This window comes from Musa acuminata, chromosome BXJ1-6 (genome assembly GCF_036884655.1).
Source record: "Musa acuminata AAA Group cultivar baxijiao chromosome BXJ1-6, Cavendish_Baxijiao_AAA, whole genome shotgun sequence".
NCBI classification, from domain to species: Eukaryota; Viridiplantae; Streptophyta; class Magnoliopsida; order Zingiberales; family Musaceae; genus Musa; species Musa acuminata.
Window position 1 is genome coordinate 14638515 of NC_088332.1, and position 18301 is coordinate 14656815.

The 18301-nt window shown below is 42.7% G+C and overlaps 2 protein-coding genes across 2 annotated transcripts; one reads left to right on the forward strand and one right to left on the reverse strand.

The window, feature by feature from the left end:
• Positions 1-3291: 3291 nt before the first annotated feature.
• LOC103988111 (protein MKS1) lies at positions 3292-4700 on the reverse strand. Its single transcript, XM_009406634.3, has one exon. It carries the CDS (start codon positions 4570-4572, stop codon positions 3913-3915), a length of 660 nt encoding a protein of 219 aa, XP_009404909.2. The 5' UTR covers positions 4573-4700; the 3' UTR covers positions 3292-3912.
• Positions 4701-14541: 9841 nt separating this feature from the next.
• On the forward strand, positions 14542-18070 carry LOC135676462 (BEL1-like homeodomain protein 1). The gene is made up of 6 exons (XM_065187664.1): positions 14542-14781; positions 14895-15054; positions 15175-16105; positions 16451-16815; positions 16880-16940; positions 17044-18070. Exons 3-6 carry the CDS (start codon positions 15293-15295, stop codon positions 17827-17829), a joined length of 2025 nt encoding a protein of 674 aa, XP_065043736.1. The 5' UTR covers positions 14542-14781; positions 14895-15054; positions 15175-15292; the 3' UTR covers positions 17830-18070.
• Positions 18071-18301: the final 231 nt, after the last annotated feature.

Genomic DNA, 18301 nt, shown 5'->3' on the forward strand with positions numbered 1-18301 from the left:
TGCTTTTACCGGTTGTGCCTTTACCTCTAACCTAGTTGTTTCTTCTTTTGCTCCTTCTCATCTCGATCAAACCCTAGCCATCTTACGATATTTATATGGTTATGACAAGTACAATGATATTAGCGCTAAGGATTACGATGATGACGAATACAATGCTCTCCACCCCTGATCGCTCTACCACATTCTCCACTATGATGGCCTCTATAGGCTCAAGGCATTATACAAGAGGTATTGGTTCCTCGTAGTGTGATAGTCACGGTAGAACGGAAATGATATGGGCACTTAGAGCGAAGGAAATGGTCACGGAAGCGATAGATTCCGAACTTAATGTTATGGGATGGATGGGTAAGTGATTCTTTAAAGATTCATCGTCAATATTATTATTTTTTAAAAAAATAATAATTATAAGTGGTATTTGCTTAATCCGAGTTATTAGATTATGCCAACAGTCTTAATATTTAAGGGGACATATATTTGATATACTAATAATCATAGGGGTAAATATGACATTTTGGTGAACGCAGAACTGTGTTAGCTCAATCGCCGAACCTCACGCTCTCCACAACCCAAAAGACGAATCGGTCCATCAATCAATCGGGTTGCTGATCCCAATCTCCACCGGCGGTGAGGATTTCAACGATCACGGATTCGCTAAAGGACCTGCCTCCGATGGCGGAGACGGGCGTTTGGGATCTGAGAGTACGAACCCTAGTGAGCTCAGGTGCGTTCAGCATCTACCTTTTCTAGCTTCTTGTTCTTCTTTCGGTTGTATCCCTCCCGCAAGGGAGGTGACAACAGCTGGTGCTCAGGAATGCTGTGCCCTCCGGGAATTATTCGGTGGCTCGGGATTCTTCCGGGTAGTCATAGGTTGGGTTTCGTTCATCATCCCCGTTCCGTAGAGGGAATCATTGCGGACGATTTAGGGTTCTTTCTTGCTTGCTCGTGCGGAGATAAACCAATTAGTTAACATTACCCCATTGAATACATGGATTGCAAATTATAGGCATTTGGGTTGATGGAGATTTTGTGATAGGCACTTGGGTTCAATGAGTCAGAATCAGATGTTAATTGATGGGAGAATTGTGATAGAGAACTTGTGCAGTTGTGGTGTTTGTTGTATGGCTCATCAAAGTCCCTGCAACCACAGAGTGGCCTGAGAAAATACGTCTCCTAATGTGTGTGTGTAGTTTAGACTTTTTGGGAATTTCACTGTGCAAATTGATGGAACAATAAGGAGATCACTTGGTATTTTTGAAGTCTGTTTTATCCTTAGTGCAGATGTGTTGGAACACCCTCAAAGTTCAGTCCTACTTGGGTAAAGACTTGGATTAGCGTAAAAGGACGGTTTGACTACTATTAATACAGGTTTAAGCATTTTGGTGGAGTAGTTTAGGGTCATTGGTTAATGGATTAATTATCTCATCAAGTCAAACCATGATAAATGGTATCAAGACTAGCCTAGTATTGAAAGTGATGAGTGAAATGAGTTACAAAGAGCTACCGGTGGATGGCATGAAGTCATCACTAGGTTAGAACTCATATGTATCATGCTAGAGTTTAATTCTGAGTTATATTAGTCCTTGATAAGTACATTGAACCTTTAAGTGGGTGAAATTGTAACACCTTAAGTTAAGTCCTAGATCGAAATAGGATAAAGATGTGAATTGTCTTTTTAAGATTCTGATAAGTGAATTACTATTAATCTTAATTTAAATATTTTGGACCAATGTTTTAGACACAGATGATCAAGAAATGGCTGCCACTATCTTTAATTTCTCTACTTGCAAATATTTTGGAAATTTGAGGGATGAGTTACTGCCCACTAACTAGCATTGGGGTCTGATATATCGAGAATAGCTTTACCATACTATTATTTTTGCTCCTATCTATGTGATTGTTTCTACAGCTTGCATTACTTGGAATTATGAGGGATCCGATCGCGAGCCTCATGTAAATTTCATTCGAATATGAAGTGATTAGAAAGCTGGTGGCACTTCTTTGAATTGATAATTTGTGAACAGTATTGTGCTTGTGCCTGCAACTTCTAATTTCTTCAATCTTAATTTAATTATGCTTGTGGTTATTACTATTGTGGTGTTTCTATCATGGATCATCATTTCTTCATTTTGCCTGACTAGTTGAATCTTCAAGGACGGAGACTTCATGTGCACCGTTGGGGTCTTGTAAACATCCTTATGCTTCTATTCATTACAATGGCATGAAGGGCTTCATAAATGGTCACTGGTTCCACGCTTTGATTGCATTACTATTGAACATGCTGAGTTTACATGATGGTGAAATTATCTTATTTGATGCATATGATAGAAAATATTAGGGCTTATGTAGATTCTTCAACAGCCAAGAACACTTTTTCCTGAAACTGAGAAATTTAGTTGAAAATTTTTTACATTGGAGCACAGAAGTGTCTAGGAAAGGCCAAATAGAATTTTATAGGTAATGAGATCTCATGTCTTCTTTGATGTCCATTATGTTGTTTCTTATATAAGGATGATTCTGTAGTAAATTATCAGGAATTTATATACGAATGAGGACTTAAGATTGAATGATGAGGATGGCCTGCCCACAGGTAAAACACTGGGCATCTATTGCATGTGTTTGAGGCATTCCAAGTTCTTCACTGGAGATAGCACGTGCCTCCATGATCTAGAATTTGCTATCCAGATTGCAAGTTGCTTTCTTGTCAGTGATTTATATATTGTTTATGATCTTGGATAGTTTATTATCTCCATTGAATAATCACTGGAAAGTGTGTTGCGTTGAAAGTTGCACTTGATGTCGCTGAGCTGCTCGTCTTCCTTTCATACTGTCTTCCAGAAAGATAATGCCACTATTGAGCTAAGTTTGCATGACTTAGTGCTTGCAGTAAAATGAGATTCTTCAACTCATTGGTCACTTGATTATTGCATGATTATTCACAAAAGGCAATCGATCACTATAACTTTGTTGACTAAGAAGGTCATATCTCTTCTGTATCGGTTGGGAGCAGGCATGCTGAAAGCTTCACTTCTAGAATCATTCTTGGTAAGAGTTTCTACTCTCCTCAAGCATGTTATGTTTGCTGTTACAGCTTTCTTTGCTCTTGGAAATTTCCGCATCTTGATCTGATGTGATATTTATCTCACAATTTGGCTATCATAAGATGTAAGTTTTAAGAGAAGAACAAGAAGAAATGTTAATTTTTGACGATACATTAGAATATTGACATATTATATACCATTTCATAGTCAGCATTTCCTTTCCTTGTCTTACACATGCATCTTCATATTCATATATAGAAGACTAACAAATTTATGTTGGTTAAGGTTACATCTGTTTCGCAAGAAATGGAGAAGGAGATCTGAAGATATCGAATGACAGAAAGAAGCTTAGTTGTGCAAAAGAAATAAAAGAAGAAGAATCATTTAGCCAACTCAAATGGTGAGGACTCGTTTGCGGGTCACATCTGCAATCTTCATAAGCTTCTGAGTGCTCACAATTCTTGAGCCGCAAATGTGTGTGAACTTGCAGGTGCATTTCGGCGGAGAGTGGCAGATCATGGTGTTTGACGGAATGACCGGCACCAAAAGAAAAGAACACAGAAGCGGATGCTAGTTGTCATCACGGTGCTTGCAGCGATCACCACCCATCTAAATCTCTTCAAATTGGGGCAGGAAATCCAACTATGTCAGAAGTTGATACTGTGCTTCACTAGTCGGAGCGAAACAAAAGCTGGGGTTATAGTGGTAGAAGGAGTAGTTGTTTTATGGCCCACCACAATAGAAACCCTCTTGTGTCTTGCGCCTTTCGCCATTGATGACCCCCTTTGCTTCATCTTTGATGTTACAGGCACACAAGTTAAGGGGCAAAGAGACCTCTCTCTTTCGCACTCTCTCTTCTTCTCTCCTCCCTGATCTAGAAATCTGGGAGTTGGCTTAGGAGATCCCAGCAAGCTCCCGGGGAAGGAACAAGCGGAGTCGACAGGAAACTGTTACTGGGACTTCCTAAGAAGGTGCCCCCTCGGCCGCCGAAAACTGGACTCAGTTCCTGCAGGATGCTGAACACGCTTGGGTCGAACGACGGCGAGAAGAGCTTCGGCGATATGGGGGGCAGCGCCCACGGCACGGGCGACAAGATCCCCGGGAACGAAGCGGTCCGGTCCAGCGTCGGCCATCCCTCCATCTCCGCCGGATCCGTGTCGTACCCTCGCGCTCGGTCGCCCGCACGCGGCGGCGCGGAACTCTCGAACGTGGCGATGCGGGCGGCGGGCGAGAGTGCGCCGGTGGGCGAAGGGAGGGACAAGTCGGCAGCGGAGGAATCCGGGCCCGTGAGCCGCTGGACGAGAGTCATGAACTCGCCGGGCTCCACGTGGATGATCTTGGGAGAGATCGCGTAGATGACGACCGGGGGGCGGAGGGCTTGCGTCGGCTGCGGCGGCTGGGGTGGTGGCGCCACCGGGTGGGAGGGCGCCGGAGGCTTCTTGATCTTGTAGGATTCCTTGGAGACCTTGAGTGGCGTGGGCCTGGGGCCTTGCAGCTCCCGTCGCGGCGACGGCCGGGGCTCCGAGGGATCCATGTACACGGGTGTGGCTACTGGGATGCAGAGGAAGAGGGCCGACGACTCACGGAAAGCTTCTTCCGCGAAAAGGCCATGTTGTTCACATGTAAGAAAGTGAGGGCGTGAGGAAGAAGCCAATTTAGATAAAAGAAGACTGGTATATAAGGCGGACAAAACGGTGTGGGTTGCTATGTCACTAATCCTGGGTTAGTTGACGGGGTGTGGTGGGGCCGACGCGGTGTCGAGTGGGGTGGGTTGCAGCGGTGGACGGGCAGAACCATGGATCGACATGTATACATGCACGGATGAGGTCATCGGGTGGTGCACATAACCATGATCCATGACGTCACTGCTCATTGGACATGGAGAGGAGGTACAGGTACCACATGTCCTCTTGTCTCGTGCGGCTAATTCACAGATCCCCCACAGTCCAAGTCGCATCTGAGCTCAACTCATTAACTCATATTTTTAGTTAGGTCATTGTTTTGATGAACGACCTCAAAACGATGGTTTAATTCACATGAAGACGTGATGCGACTCGGATAGATTATTTAGTACTGCTGTGACTTTTCGATTACAAGTCGTATCTTCTTTTTCACCTCATCATCTTTGTGATCAGGAAAAGATCTAATGGCCAATAATGGGCTTGAATTCTATCACGGCCCAATGATCCTATTTGGGTCCGAACCCAACATTTCAGATTTGGGCCATCAGTTATTTTGTTACACACACAGAGGTACAGAAAGCAATCCATATATTAATGAATCAAAATAATTAACGTTTCGATATATCTAATCACTTGTGGTTTAATTTATTTACAGTTTTTAGATGCTTGCGTGTCACTATACAACGATACGATGGGCGCAAAATATGAGAGCAAAATTTGATTCATGAATCTAAGAAATAATGAGAATTCTTAATCTCTGGACGATTGAATTGATGTCGTTTCATTGGTTCCCCTAAAAAATTTATTTTAATTGAAACTTTGTTATTCACGATATATGATGATCGAAAGGGAAACCTGATGGACATGCAATGAACTAAGTAAAATGTGGAATCGTAAGTACAATCCGACAAGAAAGGCATGAAGAAGAAGAAGTGTGATGTCAAATAAAGACCCCCCAACTCGACAACAGATTGACTACCAGTGTCCCTTTGATGTAGGAGGGGTCGTCCCAACCACGAAGCGTCCCCACAAGGATTAGGCCAGCTGAACCCTAGTTGTTCGTAGGTCCTTGAAATATTATTGTGGTGGCGCAGGAGCCTTTGAGGTCACGTCTTCTCTTTTAAGAGTTATCAGCGAGCTGTGTCCAATAATTTAACCTTCATCTCATGCTTTGAAGTCACGAATGATTGAGCTGCAGCATGATAGTACTTCACATCAAGAACATGGAAATTCGAGAAGCTAATGAAACGAAATTGTTCTCGGTTCATAATATAGTGAACCATCGAATAGATTCTGATCGTCGTCGACGATGACGCACGGCATGACGCATATGTTGATGTTGATTTCGTTCCATATAGAAAGTTATATAAGGTGATGTTGGATAGCTGCTGTTTTGATGCCTTTTGAATGACATCGCGGAGAGGGTTTTGGAAGAGCAAAGAGGTTGATGTCAAAGGTTGGATATCGAGTGAAAGGGTGCCAAGGCCATGAAACACGGTGTAGGAGGGTCGATGTGTCTTTGTCCAAATCCTAAGCATCACTTTCCACAGCAAAAGAGATTACCGGTGAAAGAATTTCTCTCCTTTAACTATAGCAGACGACTGCAACTGTCCAAAAGGTGTTTGTTTTCTGTTCCTCTCCTCCTCCTCCTCCTAAACCAATGATCGGAACAAGGTTCAAACATGGCTGTCAAAGTGTTTGTGCAGCTGCTTCGATTCTAGTTGTTGGATATATAATTGGTTCCGAGTTAATCTAGGCCTTGCTAGTGTCAGGTGATAGGTGTTCCTGTAACACTGTATCGGAACGTGTTTGACGAAGATCAATTTGATACTTAAGTCAATGAAGGTTACGGGCGTATTTTTATAGAAAGAAAGCTCAAATGAATGCTAGAGTTATTAATCTACGAAATGATTGTATGGAATCGTCGATCATTTTTTAGTCGAATGATCGAATGTTATGATTGTCGTATGAAAATGTTGATGCCATGGTTCCTCGATTTACATGTCGAATTGTCTATGTGTCGATATCGATATGTAAGCGTGTTCGCGTTTTATCATCCCCTAATCAGTTATATATGATATCAAAGAGTTCACTCAATGAATTGACTGACAAAGCAATAACATGATCCGAAAGATTTGATTAAGTGATCCAAGTCCATCAACTCATGGGTAAAAAAAGAGAGAGAGAGAGAGAGAGGATGACAAATTCCAAGTGTCATTTCATTTGAGAACACATGACTCCAATGATTCATCTGTAGTTCAGATTCCCTCCAGTAGTAGTTAGGGCAAACCTCTATGAAAAGGGCCTCCTCCTCCTCCTCTTCCTCTTTTTCCATGTCCATGATAAGGACACCAGCAGCATTTGTCCTCCTCTTACAATGCCGCTGTGTGTGGTCCAAACTCTGATGTAGAAGACGCTACATTGCTTGCCTTTAGACTCCAGGGCGTTGTGCCACCCACTGATCGTTCATGCCGGATTCCCTGTCGCTTTGCTCTCTCTCTCTCTCTCTCTCTCTCTCTCTCTCTCTCTCTCTGTGTCACCATCTCCAGTCTTCAATCCGGTCTTTTCCTAAGTAATCTCCAAAGCTATTTTTTATGTTCATGAGAAGCAACGCAAAGCAACGCATGCATACAGCATGCGTTTAATCTTCTTCTTCTTCTTCTTCTTCTTCTTCTTCTTCTTCTTCTTCTTCTTCTTCTTCTTCTTCTTCTTCTTCTCCTCCTCTACCTAATAATGCGTATAGTTCGGACTAAATTCTAAGGCTTGAAGACCTCGAGAACTTGCATGTTTATCGTAGACGAATCAACATACTCCATCCATTACCTAATATTCTAATTGGATTCGACCAAGTAACAAATCCTATAATGCATGATCGCATCAATGAAGCTCCTCTTTTTTGTTGTTCGAATCCAAAGACAATTATTTATGCTTGAAACATAACACAGTACCTCCACTCCATCTCTTCTTACCCAACGACAGAGAACGATGATGCATTAGCCGACACAGCAGCATATAATATCCAAGCTACTAGTCTCGTGTATTCATTGTCACTGTTGAACTACACAAACAAGGTTTCTCTGCCTGCCACAACTTTCGAGTGCTTTCCACTGTCCAGATATGATTGCGGTCCATAACACGGACTCATTATCCATCCTATTTCTCTCCTCCTCTGTGTCTAATGATGCATTGTCTTATCGACTCGAGACCAAAGTGGGCACAGCCTCAGCACTCCCTCCTCTCAAAACTCGTCCTGTAACCAAACCATTAACTACTATTTCTTTAAGATTCCCGCAAGCAAGACGAGATAAGATAAGATGGATGGCGATATGGTTATTAATTGCTAACATAATGATTGAGATTGGGAATAGAAGCGAAGCCCACCGACAGCGACGGGGTTCCGAGTGGGGAAGGCGACCCGCGCCTCGATTGGCTGCGGCCTTGACCTTTTCCTCCGCCGCGGTGGGACCCGCCGTCACTGGATGGTGACGAGCGCGTCCTATTGCGCGGGCCCCGCCCCCTCCTCTCCTCGCCCACCGAATCCTCTTCGGTTCTACCGCCCCTTCCAACCGCTCGGTCCCCCTTCCCTTGTCCCGCCCCCGCCGTTTCGGGATCCCCCGCAACAGCCACCGGGTTTCGTGTTTTCGAGGCGACGCGTGTCGGAGTCCGAGACCAGCCACGGCCCCCGGTCCGTGGGGTTCTTGCGGCAGGGCTTTGGAGGGGATGAGGGAGGCGGGGGGAGGGTTGACGGGTGAGAAAGCGAAACGTGTCCCTCGGGGGGGTGGTGGCCCAGTCGGGTCACGGCATGTGGCACATGCGGATGGGCCCCGTTTCTGCTCCTCCTCCTCCTCCTCCTCCTCCTCCTCGACGTCGTCGGGGTGGGCCCACCGAGCAATTAGTGCGGTCCCCGCGGCGGGGCGACGTGCGGCCACGGCGGCCCCGCGGATAGATTTCATGGTGGTGGTGCGCGCCCGCCTCCACCCACTCGTCCGTACGATGAGGCGGCTCGTGGCGGACCGAGCGAGTCATCCCTCCCTCCCTCCCTCGGAGCAACGCTCGCTCCGCACGAGTACGCAGAGAAAGCAACGTCGACGCAACACGAGTGTCCGCTAGAACGGGACGGGGAGGGAGGCATCCAAGAGAGCTTGGAAGTGCTCTCTACTCACTCTACGATCTACGAAGACCTACAGCAAAGGAACCACTGAATTCAGTTCACGTGGGTGTGGGGGATTGGCATATCAAGGGGCAAGCTTCATCATCATGTCTCTCTTTCTCTCTCTCTCTCTCTCTCTCTCTCTCTCTCTCTCTCCGTCCCTCCTCCATGTATGATGATATGACCACTCTCCATGATTGGGTGCTTCTTCTGTGCGGTGGCTTGCACACCGCCAAGAATCTAATCAATTGAAGTTTGAGATAAGGCTGGCTTTTATGAAGTGGATCGTTCATTTTGAATCCTTTCTCCCTATATTCACACTCTTTTCCAAGTCTATATTTACACTAAGGAGAACTCTTTGCTACCGATCTAATTAAAAGGAAGATGATATATTGTTAAAGGTGTCAGCTTTGAACTCAAAATCTTGTCATTCATCATTTATCCTTAAAAATAAATTACATGAGAAAAATAGAAAATAAAAGGTGCGGGTAAAAACAAAAACTTGCGCCTTCATTTCTCCGTAGCAGCCGCTCTCGTTGAATCTGCCTTGATCTGGAATTTGGAGATGGATCCAAGTTGATAGCCGGTCCTTATCACCTACTTGATTCTTTTGTGGAGCCTTTTGACTTGGAATTGTGCTCTACAGCATATACTTGATCGCAAACATGTGTTATTTGTGTGAGACTATGAGAAAGCCATTGTTACAGATGGTAGATGATCTAAAGGTGGGGAGAGGTGTCAATGTGGAAGATCCCATTCCACCCCAAAGGTGTGTCATTGTGAGCTGGCCGGTTGAGGGACTTGAAAAGGTCTGGACAAAGTGGTGACCGTAAGTAACACCAAATAAAGATAAACAAGAGAGAAGAAGAAGAAAAGGAGGGAGAGGATATAAAGGAGGCTGGAAAAGGTTTGAGCTGTGGGAGTCAAGAGAGAGTAGTGCAATGTTGCTGCAAGTTGGAAAGCAGTGAGTGATATGGCTTTGTGGCTGTGGAAGACCAACACAAAAAATATCTAAAGACATGGGATGGGGGGTTGCGTCTGATAGAGGACTTCATAAAAGAAAAGGGATCATACAAAGGACATCACATTTAAGGTCACATCTTCTTGCTGATGAGGAGAGACCCCACTTTGGTTCCCATAACTTTTTTTACTTCTTCTACGAGCGAGAAAAAACAAACAACCATTATGATGATCAAAATTATAAAAAAAATATTACGAATGTTCGAGTCAATCTGACGTGATTTAGATTCGTATATATATAATTATTTAAGATACCTTCGAGGTGACATGCCACCTGTAAAAAACTAAGGTCCAAAAAGATTTTTCAAATTAAATTCATTTTACGCTTAAGTTAATAATCATTAATACAATCGTTAATAGTAAAAAAATAATCCTTTGATTATGTTAAAAGTAAGCTCTTATATCAAATAGCAAAAAAATGATATATTATATAGAATATTTTCGAAGAAGATAATCTTAATCATCTCTAACAATTTCAATTTGGTAATATATTCACTTCCTTAGAAGAAATTCTAAGTCAATTATGTGTTTTCACCTTGGAGGCACCTCGTACAATCCTACATACATAGGTCTAAACCATATTAGACTGATTAGGATGTTAATGATATCTGTCCATAATAATAGATGTTATCTAAACCATTAAGATAATCTATGCTCCATCTTCTCATTTATTTCATTTTCTTTCTACTATAAATATTTTTAATTATGTATTTTGGTATTTTGTATGATTGCTTGGATAAGCTAACGTGAGGTGTAGTTGTTCATTTTTTTAAAAATCTTTTCTAGGTGAGAAATTTATTTGATAAGGAAAATATTTTCAAGAATCTAATTGGAACTCTTCGAAGTTAACAGATTAATGGAAGAATTTAAATGTACTCACATGAATTTTGCCAGAGTAACTTTACATTATCAATCAATTATTGTTCACTTATTGTATATTTGAAGGATTAATATGATATTAATTTAATCCAAAAATATACACTTATTGTGTTGTGGACCGAGTACAGTATAGATGATATTTTGACTCTTTCAATTCCTAGAAATATAAGATTATTCTCTTAGTTCATCTCCTTTTATATTAAATACATAAATATTTTTAAAAACATATGTTAAAGGCGGTCCAATTTCCATAAAGAACCTTCGAGGTTTAAATTAACAATAAATAGATTATATCACTTGCAAAATGTCCATTGTATATAAACATTGGTATTAGACATGCTAAAAACAAGGACAGAAGATTAAGTTACTACATTTTTACTACACCTCTTGAGTTCCATCATTTTCAAAAATTAAAGTCTTTTACTTGGGATATTCAATGGAAGAAAATTAACTTTCCTTTTGTAGGTGTGTTGGATAAGGAATTAGAATAGTCCAACGTTATCAAGAATTGAAAAAATGAATTATTGATATATAATTTAAAATTTTAGATTTTTGAGTTAAATTATATCAAATTTGATCTATGTTAACTCACATTCATTCAACTCAAACAAATCATCATTCAATTTCTAACCATTCTCTGTCTCTCTATGAGTTTCGGGTTTCTATATATTCTGTCATTGTTGTATTGTATATGGAGAAGTTAATTACATACTATTATCTTATTTTCACATATCATTTACTTCATATTTATACATTCACATCGGATACTAAAACATTTCGGGTATAAAATATGATGCTTCGACTACAATCATAACAACTACAAATTACTATCATTTTGAATATTACTATTACTTAATTTGTTTGAACAAAGAAACATTTATTGAAATCGGACCGACCTACTCAAGTCGTAGGTCCTTAGAGGGATAATGGTGAAACCAATATATATATATATATATATATATATATATATATATATATATAGTCATGTCTTGATTTCATGCTCTAGATGCCCCTTTTAATTACTATTACAAGGTCAACCGTTGTTATGTGTATACTAAAGCTAGTTTTTTTCACTTTTCTTTTGTGATAGATGCTCAAGAACAACATGTTCTTGTTAGATCAATTAGTGTTTGGAATATTAAATCAAAATAGAGAGATGAGATAGATTCAAAAGAAGATCAAATTCGGGGTCTAAGAGATTATAGGTTATCATATGAAAGTATATCCTCTATGATTTCTTAATATCCTAATTTTCAAGAGATTTTTCAATATTGATCTTACAAATTAAATCCTCAAGGTCAAATTAGATCTTGAAAAGATAGATCAAGAGGTACCAACTCACCCTAAGAGAGAAGAAGGTGTAGGAGTCAAGAGATTATCTAAGAGAGAAATAGATATTGTGAGTACCTATTTTATCCCATCTAGAATCTATAGAGAAAAACAAAATACAAAATGAAAAAGAAAAATGGTTAGAGCAAAAATAAAAAAAATACAAGGATAGATTTTCCAACAATTGGTTCTTTCGGTTCATAAAAAATAGATTGATTGGATATTAATAAATCTTTTTTTGACATTTCAAATCTATTATAATTATTATTATTTATTGTAAGATTGATTTGTCTAATTATACAATGAAAAGGTAAGAGAGATCACAAAAGAATTGTTATTCCAATAAGCTCCTAACACAATATCTGAAATTTCTTGTGCTGGGAATAGGACTCCTATAAATGCTTGTTGCAATGGGATAATGTTAAGCTAACCAACGAGAAGACTTGTATGGCATAAGTGCATTGAACCAATAGTTCATGTGCTCTCTGATAAGACTCCTACCCACATAATGAATGCACCATTCAAGTATATTTCCAAAAGACACACTGTTTGACCGACAATTCATTGCGAGCTGCCAAATTGCCATCAAAGCTAATTTAGATTAGCATAAACAGAAATTTCATTTTCAACATGTATCAGATGCCTCTTTTTTTTTTTTTTTTTTTAGTAGAATTTTGACTATGTATTCCATCATCTTCGATATGATAAATAATTTTTTTTTTGTCTTAAATGTACAAAAAAATAAAATAAGTCCCATCGGTGGTAGAATATTTTGAGTCAACCAAAATTATTGTTCATGCATAAGAAAAAGCAAAAGAAAAAGAAGATCATGTTTCGTCATGATCCGATTTGATGAAAATAATTAATCTATTAACTTCGATAAACTTAAATTATTAATTTAAAAATATTTAAACTGAAGTTAATAAAAAATGTATTCATCGTAATATCATTTTCGATGCAGAAAGCAAAGACCTCCTGAGCTGAGTGAAAGCAAAGTGCAAAGACACTCACAGTTAAATAACCAGCGAGTTTGGCATCGTTTTCCTCGGCAGAATGTGTCTGCCATCGACAACTAAAAGCTTCGGAGAGCGATTTAAGATAATGGAATGTATACACAATGCTTGGAGGCATTCGATTAACTCCTGTTGTCTATGTTTCCTTTGACATGAGATCAACTTTCTCCCACCCACAAAGTGACTTGTTTATTGTTGTCAAGCTGTGATTGATTTGGAAATGTCCTCATCGTTTTCGAAAGGCTATATAATATATATATGTATAGAAAGATGAATTCAGAGCTCGAAAGATCGGCCATGCCATCTTTGTGTTCGGTCTCTTTCCCGAAAGAAAAGTGTCGCTCCAGACGGAGGAACTGCCGCAGTAAACAAAGGAATGATAGGACAGTAACCTTAAATGATGGGCTATTACTATTGGAACCGTCCGACCTTACACAAAAAAGTGCCACTGCACTGCATCGAGTGCCACCATCACAATAATAACACAGAAGCGATCGGACAACATAGAGACGGACGTACGCATCCGTGAGCGTGAACACGCACACGGACCACGTAAATCTGGAAGAAACATGAAGGAGCACACGGTGAAAAGGGGAAGATGAGCAGCCTTGGGTGTCATCTACTTCCATATATATGAGAAGTAGAGATAGGGCATCAGGATTCGTTTGGTTGGCATCCACTGCATCAAACCCAGAGTTGCCCGGAAAAATAATATTCTCGCTTTGCTGGTGTAATGCTGGTCGTTGGTTGGGTTGCTTGGCTTTCGATTGCTTTATCTTCCAACCCCAGCATCCAACCACAAATAAAGAATCTAAGAATTAGGTAGCCATGAGAGAGAGAGAGAGAGAGAGAGAGAGAGAGAAAAGCCGAAAAAACGAGATTTTTATTTGTTTTGGAGAGAGGAAGAAGAAGCTCTATCTTTTTCTGCAATCTTCGTATAAAAATCAACTCTGTGGAAGTCGACGTTTCCTCGTTTCTCAGCTGTTTGTCCCCTCTGACACTTGTGTCAGTTCTTTAACACCTTCACCATCTCTCTCCCAAACTTATACCGATGTCTTTGTAGATTAATATTTTTATGGCTACCTATATCTCCCTTTGTTATCTCTCTCTCTCTCTCTCTCTCTCTCTCTCTCTCTCTCCCATCATCGACTGCTCCTGTATCCAATGATGAGGAGTAGAGTACGTCAAATCAACCAGGCCTTGCTTTCTTTTGATCCACTCGCAGGTACCAACACCCCACGCTCACTCCTCTTCATGGGTTCATGATAGCTTAAACTGTGCCCGTATCCCCAACCCCAAAAGTACTGCCATTTTCTAAAAAGGAAAAGGAAAAGAAATTTGAGGGCTACTGATGGATAATGTTAGCTAGTGAAAGATGGCATCTCTTTTCCTGAGAGCTTATAAATGCTGTCTTTATTTCTTTTCTTTTTCAATAGAAGAGAGAGAAAGAGGCACAGAGAGAGAGAGAGAGAGGCTGCTAAGACTCCATTTCCTTTATGTTATTCAACTCAAATCTCTGGTAGCTCTCAGCTTGCTTCTTCTGAGAAGGAGATCTTTTGATGGAGGGCAAGTAGGAGCTCCTAAGAAAGAGGGAAGAAAGAAGAGGCCTTTCCCCAAGTTCCATTCTTATATCTTCCCACGTGCTCATGGGGATTCATCATCTCTCTCAGGTACTGCCTGCGAAAAAAAATACTCGGTTGTCTCAGCTGATAAAGATGGCCGCCTTTCTTTCTTAGCACCTGATCTCCGTCTCCTCTTCTTCCTATCCTCTCTCGATCTATAGGAAGCGTTCGAGTTCGCGGAATGGGTTCTTCCTGTGCTGTTGGACTGAGCCGAGCGCCGCCACCATCCGACTCGCTCTATCTTTCTCGTCGATCTCATCAGTTCATCCGACGACGCTCTTCTCTAGGCTGCTTTGCAGTACAAGGATTAGCAAGTCAACGGTATTTGTTTGATCTTATTGAAACGTATTTCCAACTGTTGTTCTCCGAGTCTTGTTCGATTCATTCATCCGATCATCCATGTTCGTGATCTCCATGCTTTTTTTCCTTGCTTTTCTGCAGGAGAATATTACGCCCAGCCACTCGGGCTGCAGTCATTATCTCTCCCCGAGGAGACAATTCGCCGTCGACCGGTGCGATTAGAACACCTTTATCTTGATCTCTTCTTCGGGGAATTTCGATGGCGACGTACTTCCATGGAGCCCCGGAGATCCAGCCGGATGGCCTGCAGACCCTCTACCTCATGAACCCCAGCTACGTTGGCTACTCCGACGCAGCAGCTCCCGCCAACATGGTCCTCCTGAACTCCACGCTGAATTCCATGAATCCGATCAACCTCGCACAAGCTAGCCAGCCGAATCATCAGCAGCAGCAGCAGTTCGTCGGGATCCCGCTTCAAACAGCAGCTCAACCCCATGAATCCTACCGCCCACCACCGATCCATGCACCCCATGATCTGTCGGCCGCCGTCCAAGGCCTGATCCCCCGCCTTCATTACAACCTCTGGACACCGGCCACATCGAGCAACCCCGTCGACATGGCGTCGCAATTCGGTCCCCGGCGCCCCTCCGCCGTGCCATCCGCACAGCAAGGGCTCTCTCTCAGCCTCTCACCGCATGATATGGTGGCGCCAGCGCCGGAGATAACTCCGGCCAGCGCCAACGGTGCGACGACCGTTGCATCCGCGTCCATGGTGCCGGGTGCTGCCAATGGTGCCTCAGGCTCGCAGAGCTTTCTGATGGGATCCAAGTACTTGAAGGCAGCGCAACAACTGCTCGATGAGGTCGTTAACGTCGAGAAGGGGATCAAAAGCGAGCCAGCGAAAGGGGCGACTTCCAAGGATCCTGCCGACAGCAGCAACGCGGAGCTAAAGTGTTCAGGTGCGGGAGCTACCGACGACAACTCCAAGGAAAAGCAAGTCGCAGATCTAACGACGGCAGAACGGCAGGAGCTTCAGATGAAGAAGGCCAAACTCATCAACATGCTCGACGAGGTAATAATACATATGACAAATGCTTTAAAGAGTATTTTTTCTAATTTTTGAACAAATATTTTTTTGAAGTTACTACCAACAATTTTCGAGAATAAAGCACAGATTTTTCAGGGAATTTTAGTTGGTTATTAGGAACATCTAATCTAAGAGGGAACAGAACTGGCAACACAAGAACTACTCCCTTATACCTTAAGCTCATGGTAGTTTTGGTCCAGTAATTGGCGCTTAGAACAGAGAAGATATATATATGACGTCTTCGATGTTATCATCTGTTGTGTTCCTTACTGTTTTGGTCGTTGAGCTGTCGACTTACTCCTTCTACTTTGGGCTTTGGGTGATTGAAAGGTGGAACAGAGGTACAGGCAGTATCACCATCAAATGCAAATTGTGATCTCTTCATTCGAAGCTGTTGCCGGCTATGGATCCGCGAGAACCTACACCGCCCTCGCCCTTCGGACAATATCGAAGCAGTTCCGGTGCCTCCGAGACGCCATCACTGGCCAAATCCAAGCAACCAGTAAGAGCCTGGGAGAGGAAGAAAGTAAGTCGGGAGGGTCACGGCTTCGGTTCATCGATCATCATCTGAGACAGCAACGGGCACTTCAGCAGCTGGGGATGATCCAGCCGAACGCTTGGAGACCTCAGAGAGGACTGCCGGAACGCTCTGTTTCCGTGCTCCGAGCTTGGCTCTTCGAACACTTTCTCCACCCGTAAGTGCTCAGATCGACTCTCCTCCCACTGTTGTCGGTGAAATGAACTGTGGATTTGATGCAGATATCCAAAGGATTCGGACAAGATGATGCTGGCTAAACAAACAGGACTCACGAGGAGCCAGGTACTGGGAACGTCGCCGTGCCTACTCATCTTCCTCCCGTAACGAGGTTGCAGATTATGATAAGGAAACCGGTGCTTTGTTCTTGTCTCCTCTGTCGATTCAGGTCTCCAATTGGTTCATAAACGCGAGAGTGAGGCTCTGGAAGCCGATGGTGGAGGAGATGTACTTGGAAGAGATCAAAGATCAAGAGCAGAACAACTCCGATGAGAACGCAAGCAAGAGCGACGCTCATGGAAGCTCTACATCCAAGTCCAACGCTCCACAAGAAGGAAGCCCGACAGCAACACCGCCGTCCGACAGCCTAAAAAATGACCTGAAGCAAACTCTGGCATCAGTGCAGCCATCATCCTTCGTTCACGGCCAAAACCAGGCTTACTACGACAGGGACGCGATCGCACAACCCAGGGTCAAGAGGGCCAGAAGCAACGACTCGCCGCACGTAAATCCCATGGCAAATCCTCTCACTGTTGGATCGAAACCGGACGAGACGAGCAACCATGAGATCCTAATGCAGTTGATGGATGGGAGACAGGGGGTCGGGGAGCAAGGCTACCCATTGTTAGCAGGCACCACAAGCCATGGCGGCAACTACGGAGCTTATCCCATGGGAGAGCTCAGAACATTTGATGCGGAGCACTTCTCTCGGAGGTTCTCGAGCAATGGTGTGTCCCTCACTCTTGGCCTTCAACACAGTGGGAACCTTCCCCTGTCGGGAGCGCAAGCATCCCTTCTATCCAGCGACAGCATGCGACTGGGAAGGAGGCTGGAGACGAGCAGTGAGGGCAGTGACTACTGCAGTCTCAACCACAACACAGCAGCTGCACATTCTTCCAATGCTGCATTCAGGGCAGACCGAGGTTTGCTGCTGAACTACTACCAGGCATCATAGGTTTAAGTGCATGTCTATATTGGATCGTACGTGTCATACATATCTGGTAAAGTAGAAGTTAGTGAGTCGTTATAGTGGATAGAAGAAAGGTTTAAGATCACAGGGTCTTATACTAGATAGAATTATATGATTGGGGTATGGTGTTTGGGTTAGAAGCCTAGTCCATAAAGTTCATGAAATGTATAACGTTTCACTTATTTGGGATTATAGATACCAATCATTACTATGGAAGATTTTTATACATGTTGCCTGTTGTTGGACCTTCACGTACTTCGTTTGCATGAAACAACAGTACAGTACATGTGGGTTATAATTACAAGGAGTTGGGTTAGAAAGGAGGGTACCAAAGTAAGAACCAAATCAGATAGATCATTGTCAAATGGAGCTGCAGGACAAGGACAGATATCATGGGGGTGGGGGAGGCCAGCAGTGGAGGGGCCATGCGACGTTCGTTGTGGATGATGATGATGCT

What these genes read in the sequence shown, in the direction of transcription:
- LOC135676462 (XM_065187664.1), top strand. Translation starts at nt 15,293, where the DNA reads ATGGCGACGTACTTCCATGGAGCCCCGGAGATCCAGCCGGATGGCCTG. An exon ending in TCATCAACATGCTCGACGAG is followed by an intron (nt 16,106 to 16,450) that starts GTAATAATACAT and finishes GGTGATTGAAAG; the next exon opens with GTGGAACAGAGGTACAGGCA. An exon ending in TTCGAACACTTTCTCCACCC is followed by an intron (nt 16,816 to 16,879) that starts GTAAGTGCTCAG and finishes GATTTGATGCAG; the next exon opens with ATATCCAAAGGATTCGGACA.
- LOC103988111 (XM_009406634.3), bottom strand. Translation starts at nt 4,572, where the DNA reads ATGGATCCCTCGGAGCCCCGGCCGTCGCCGCGACGGGAGCTGCAAGGC.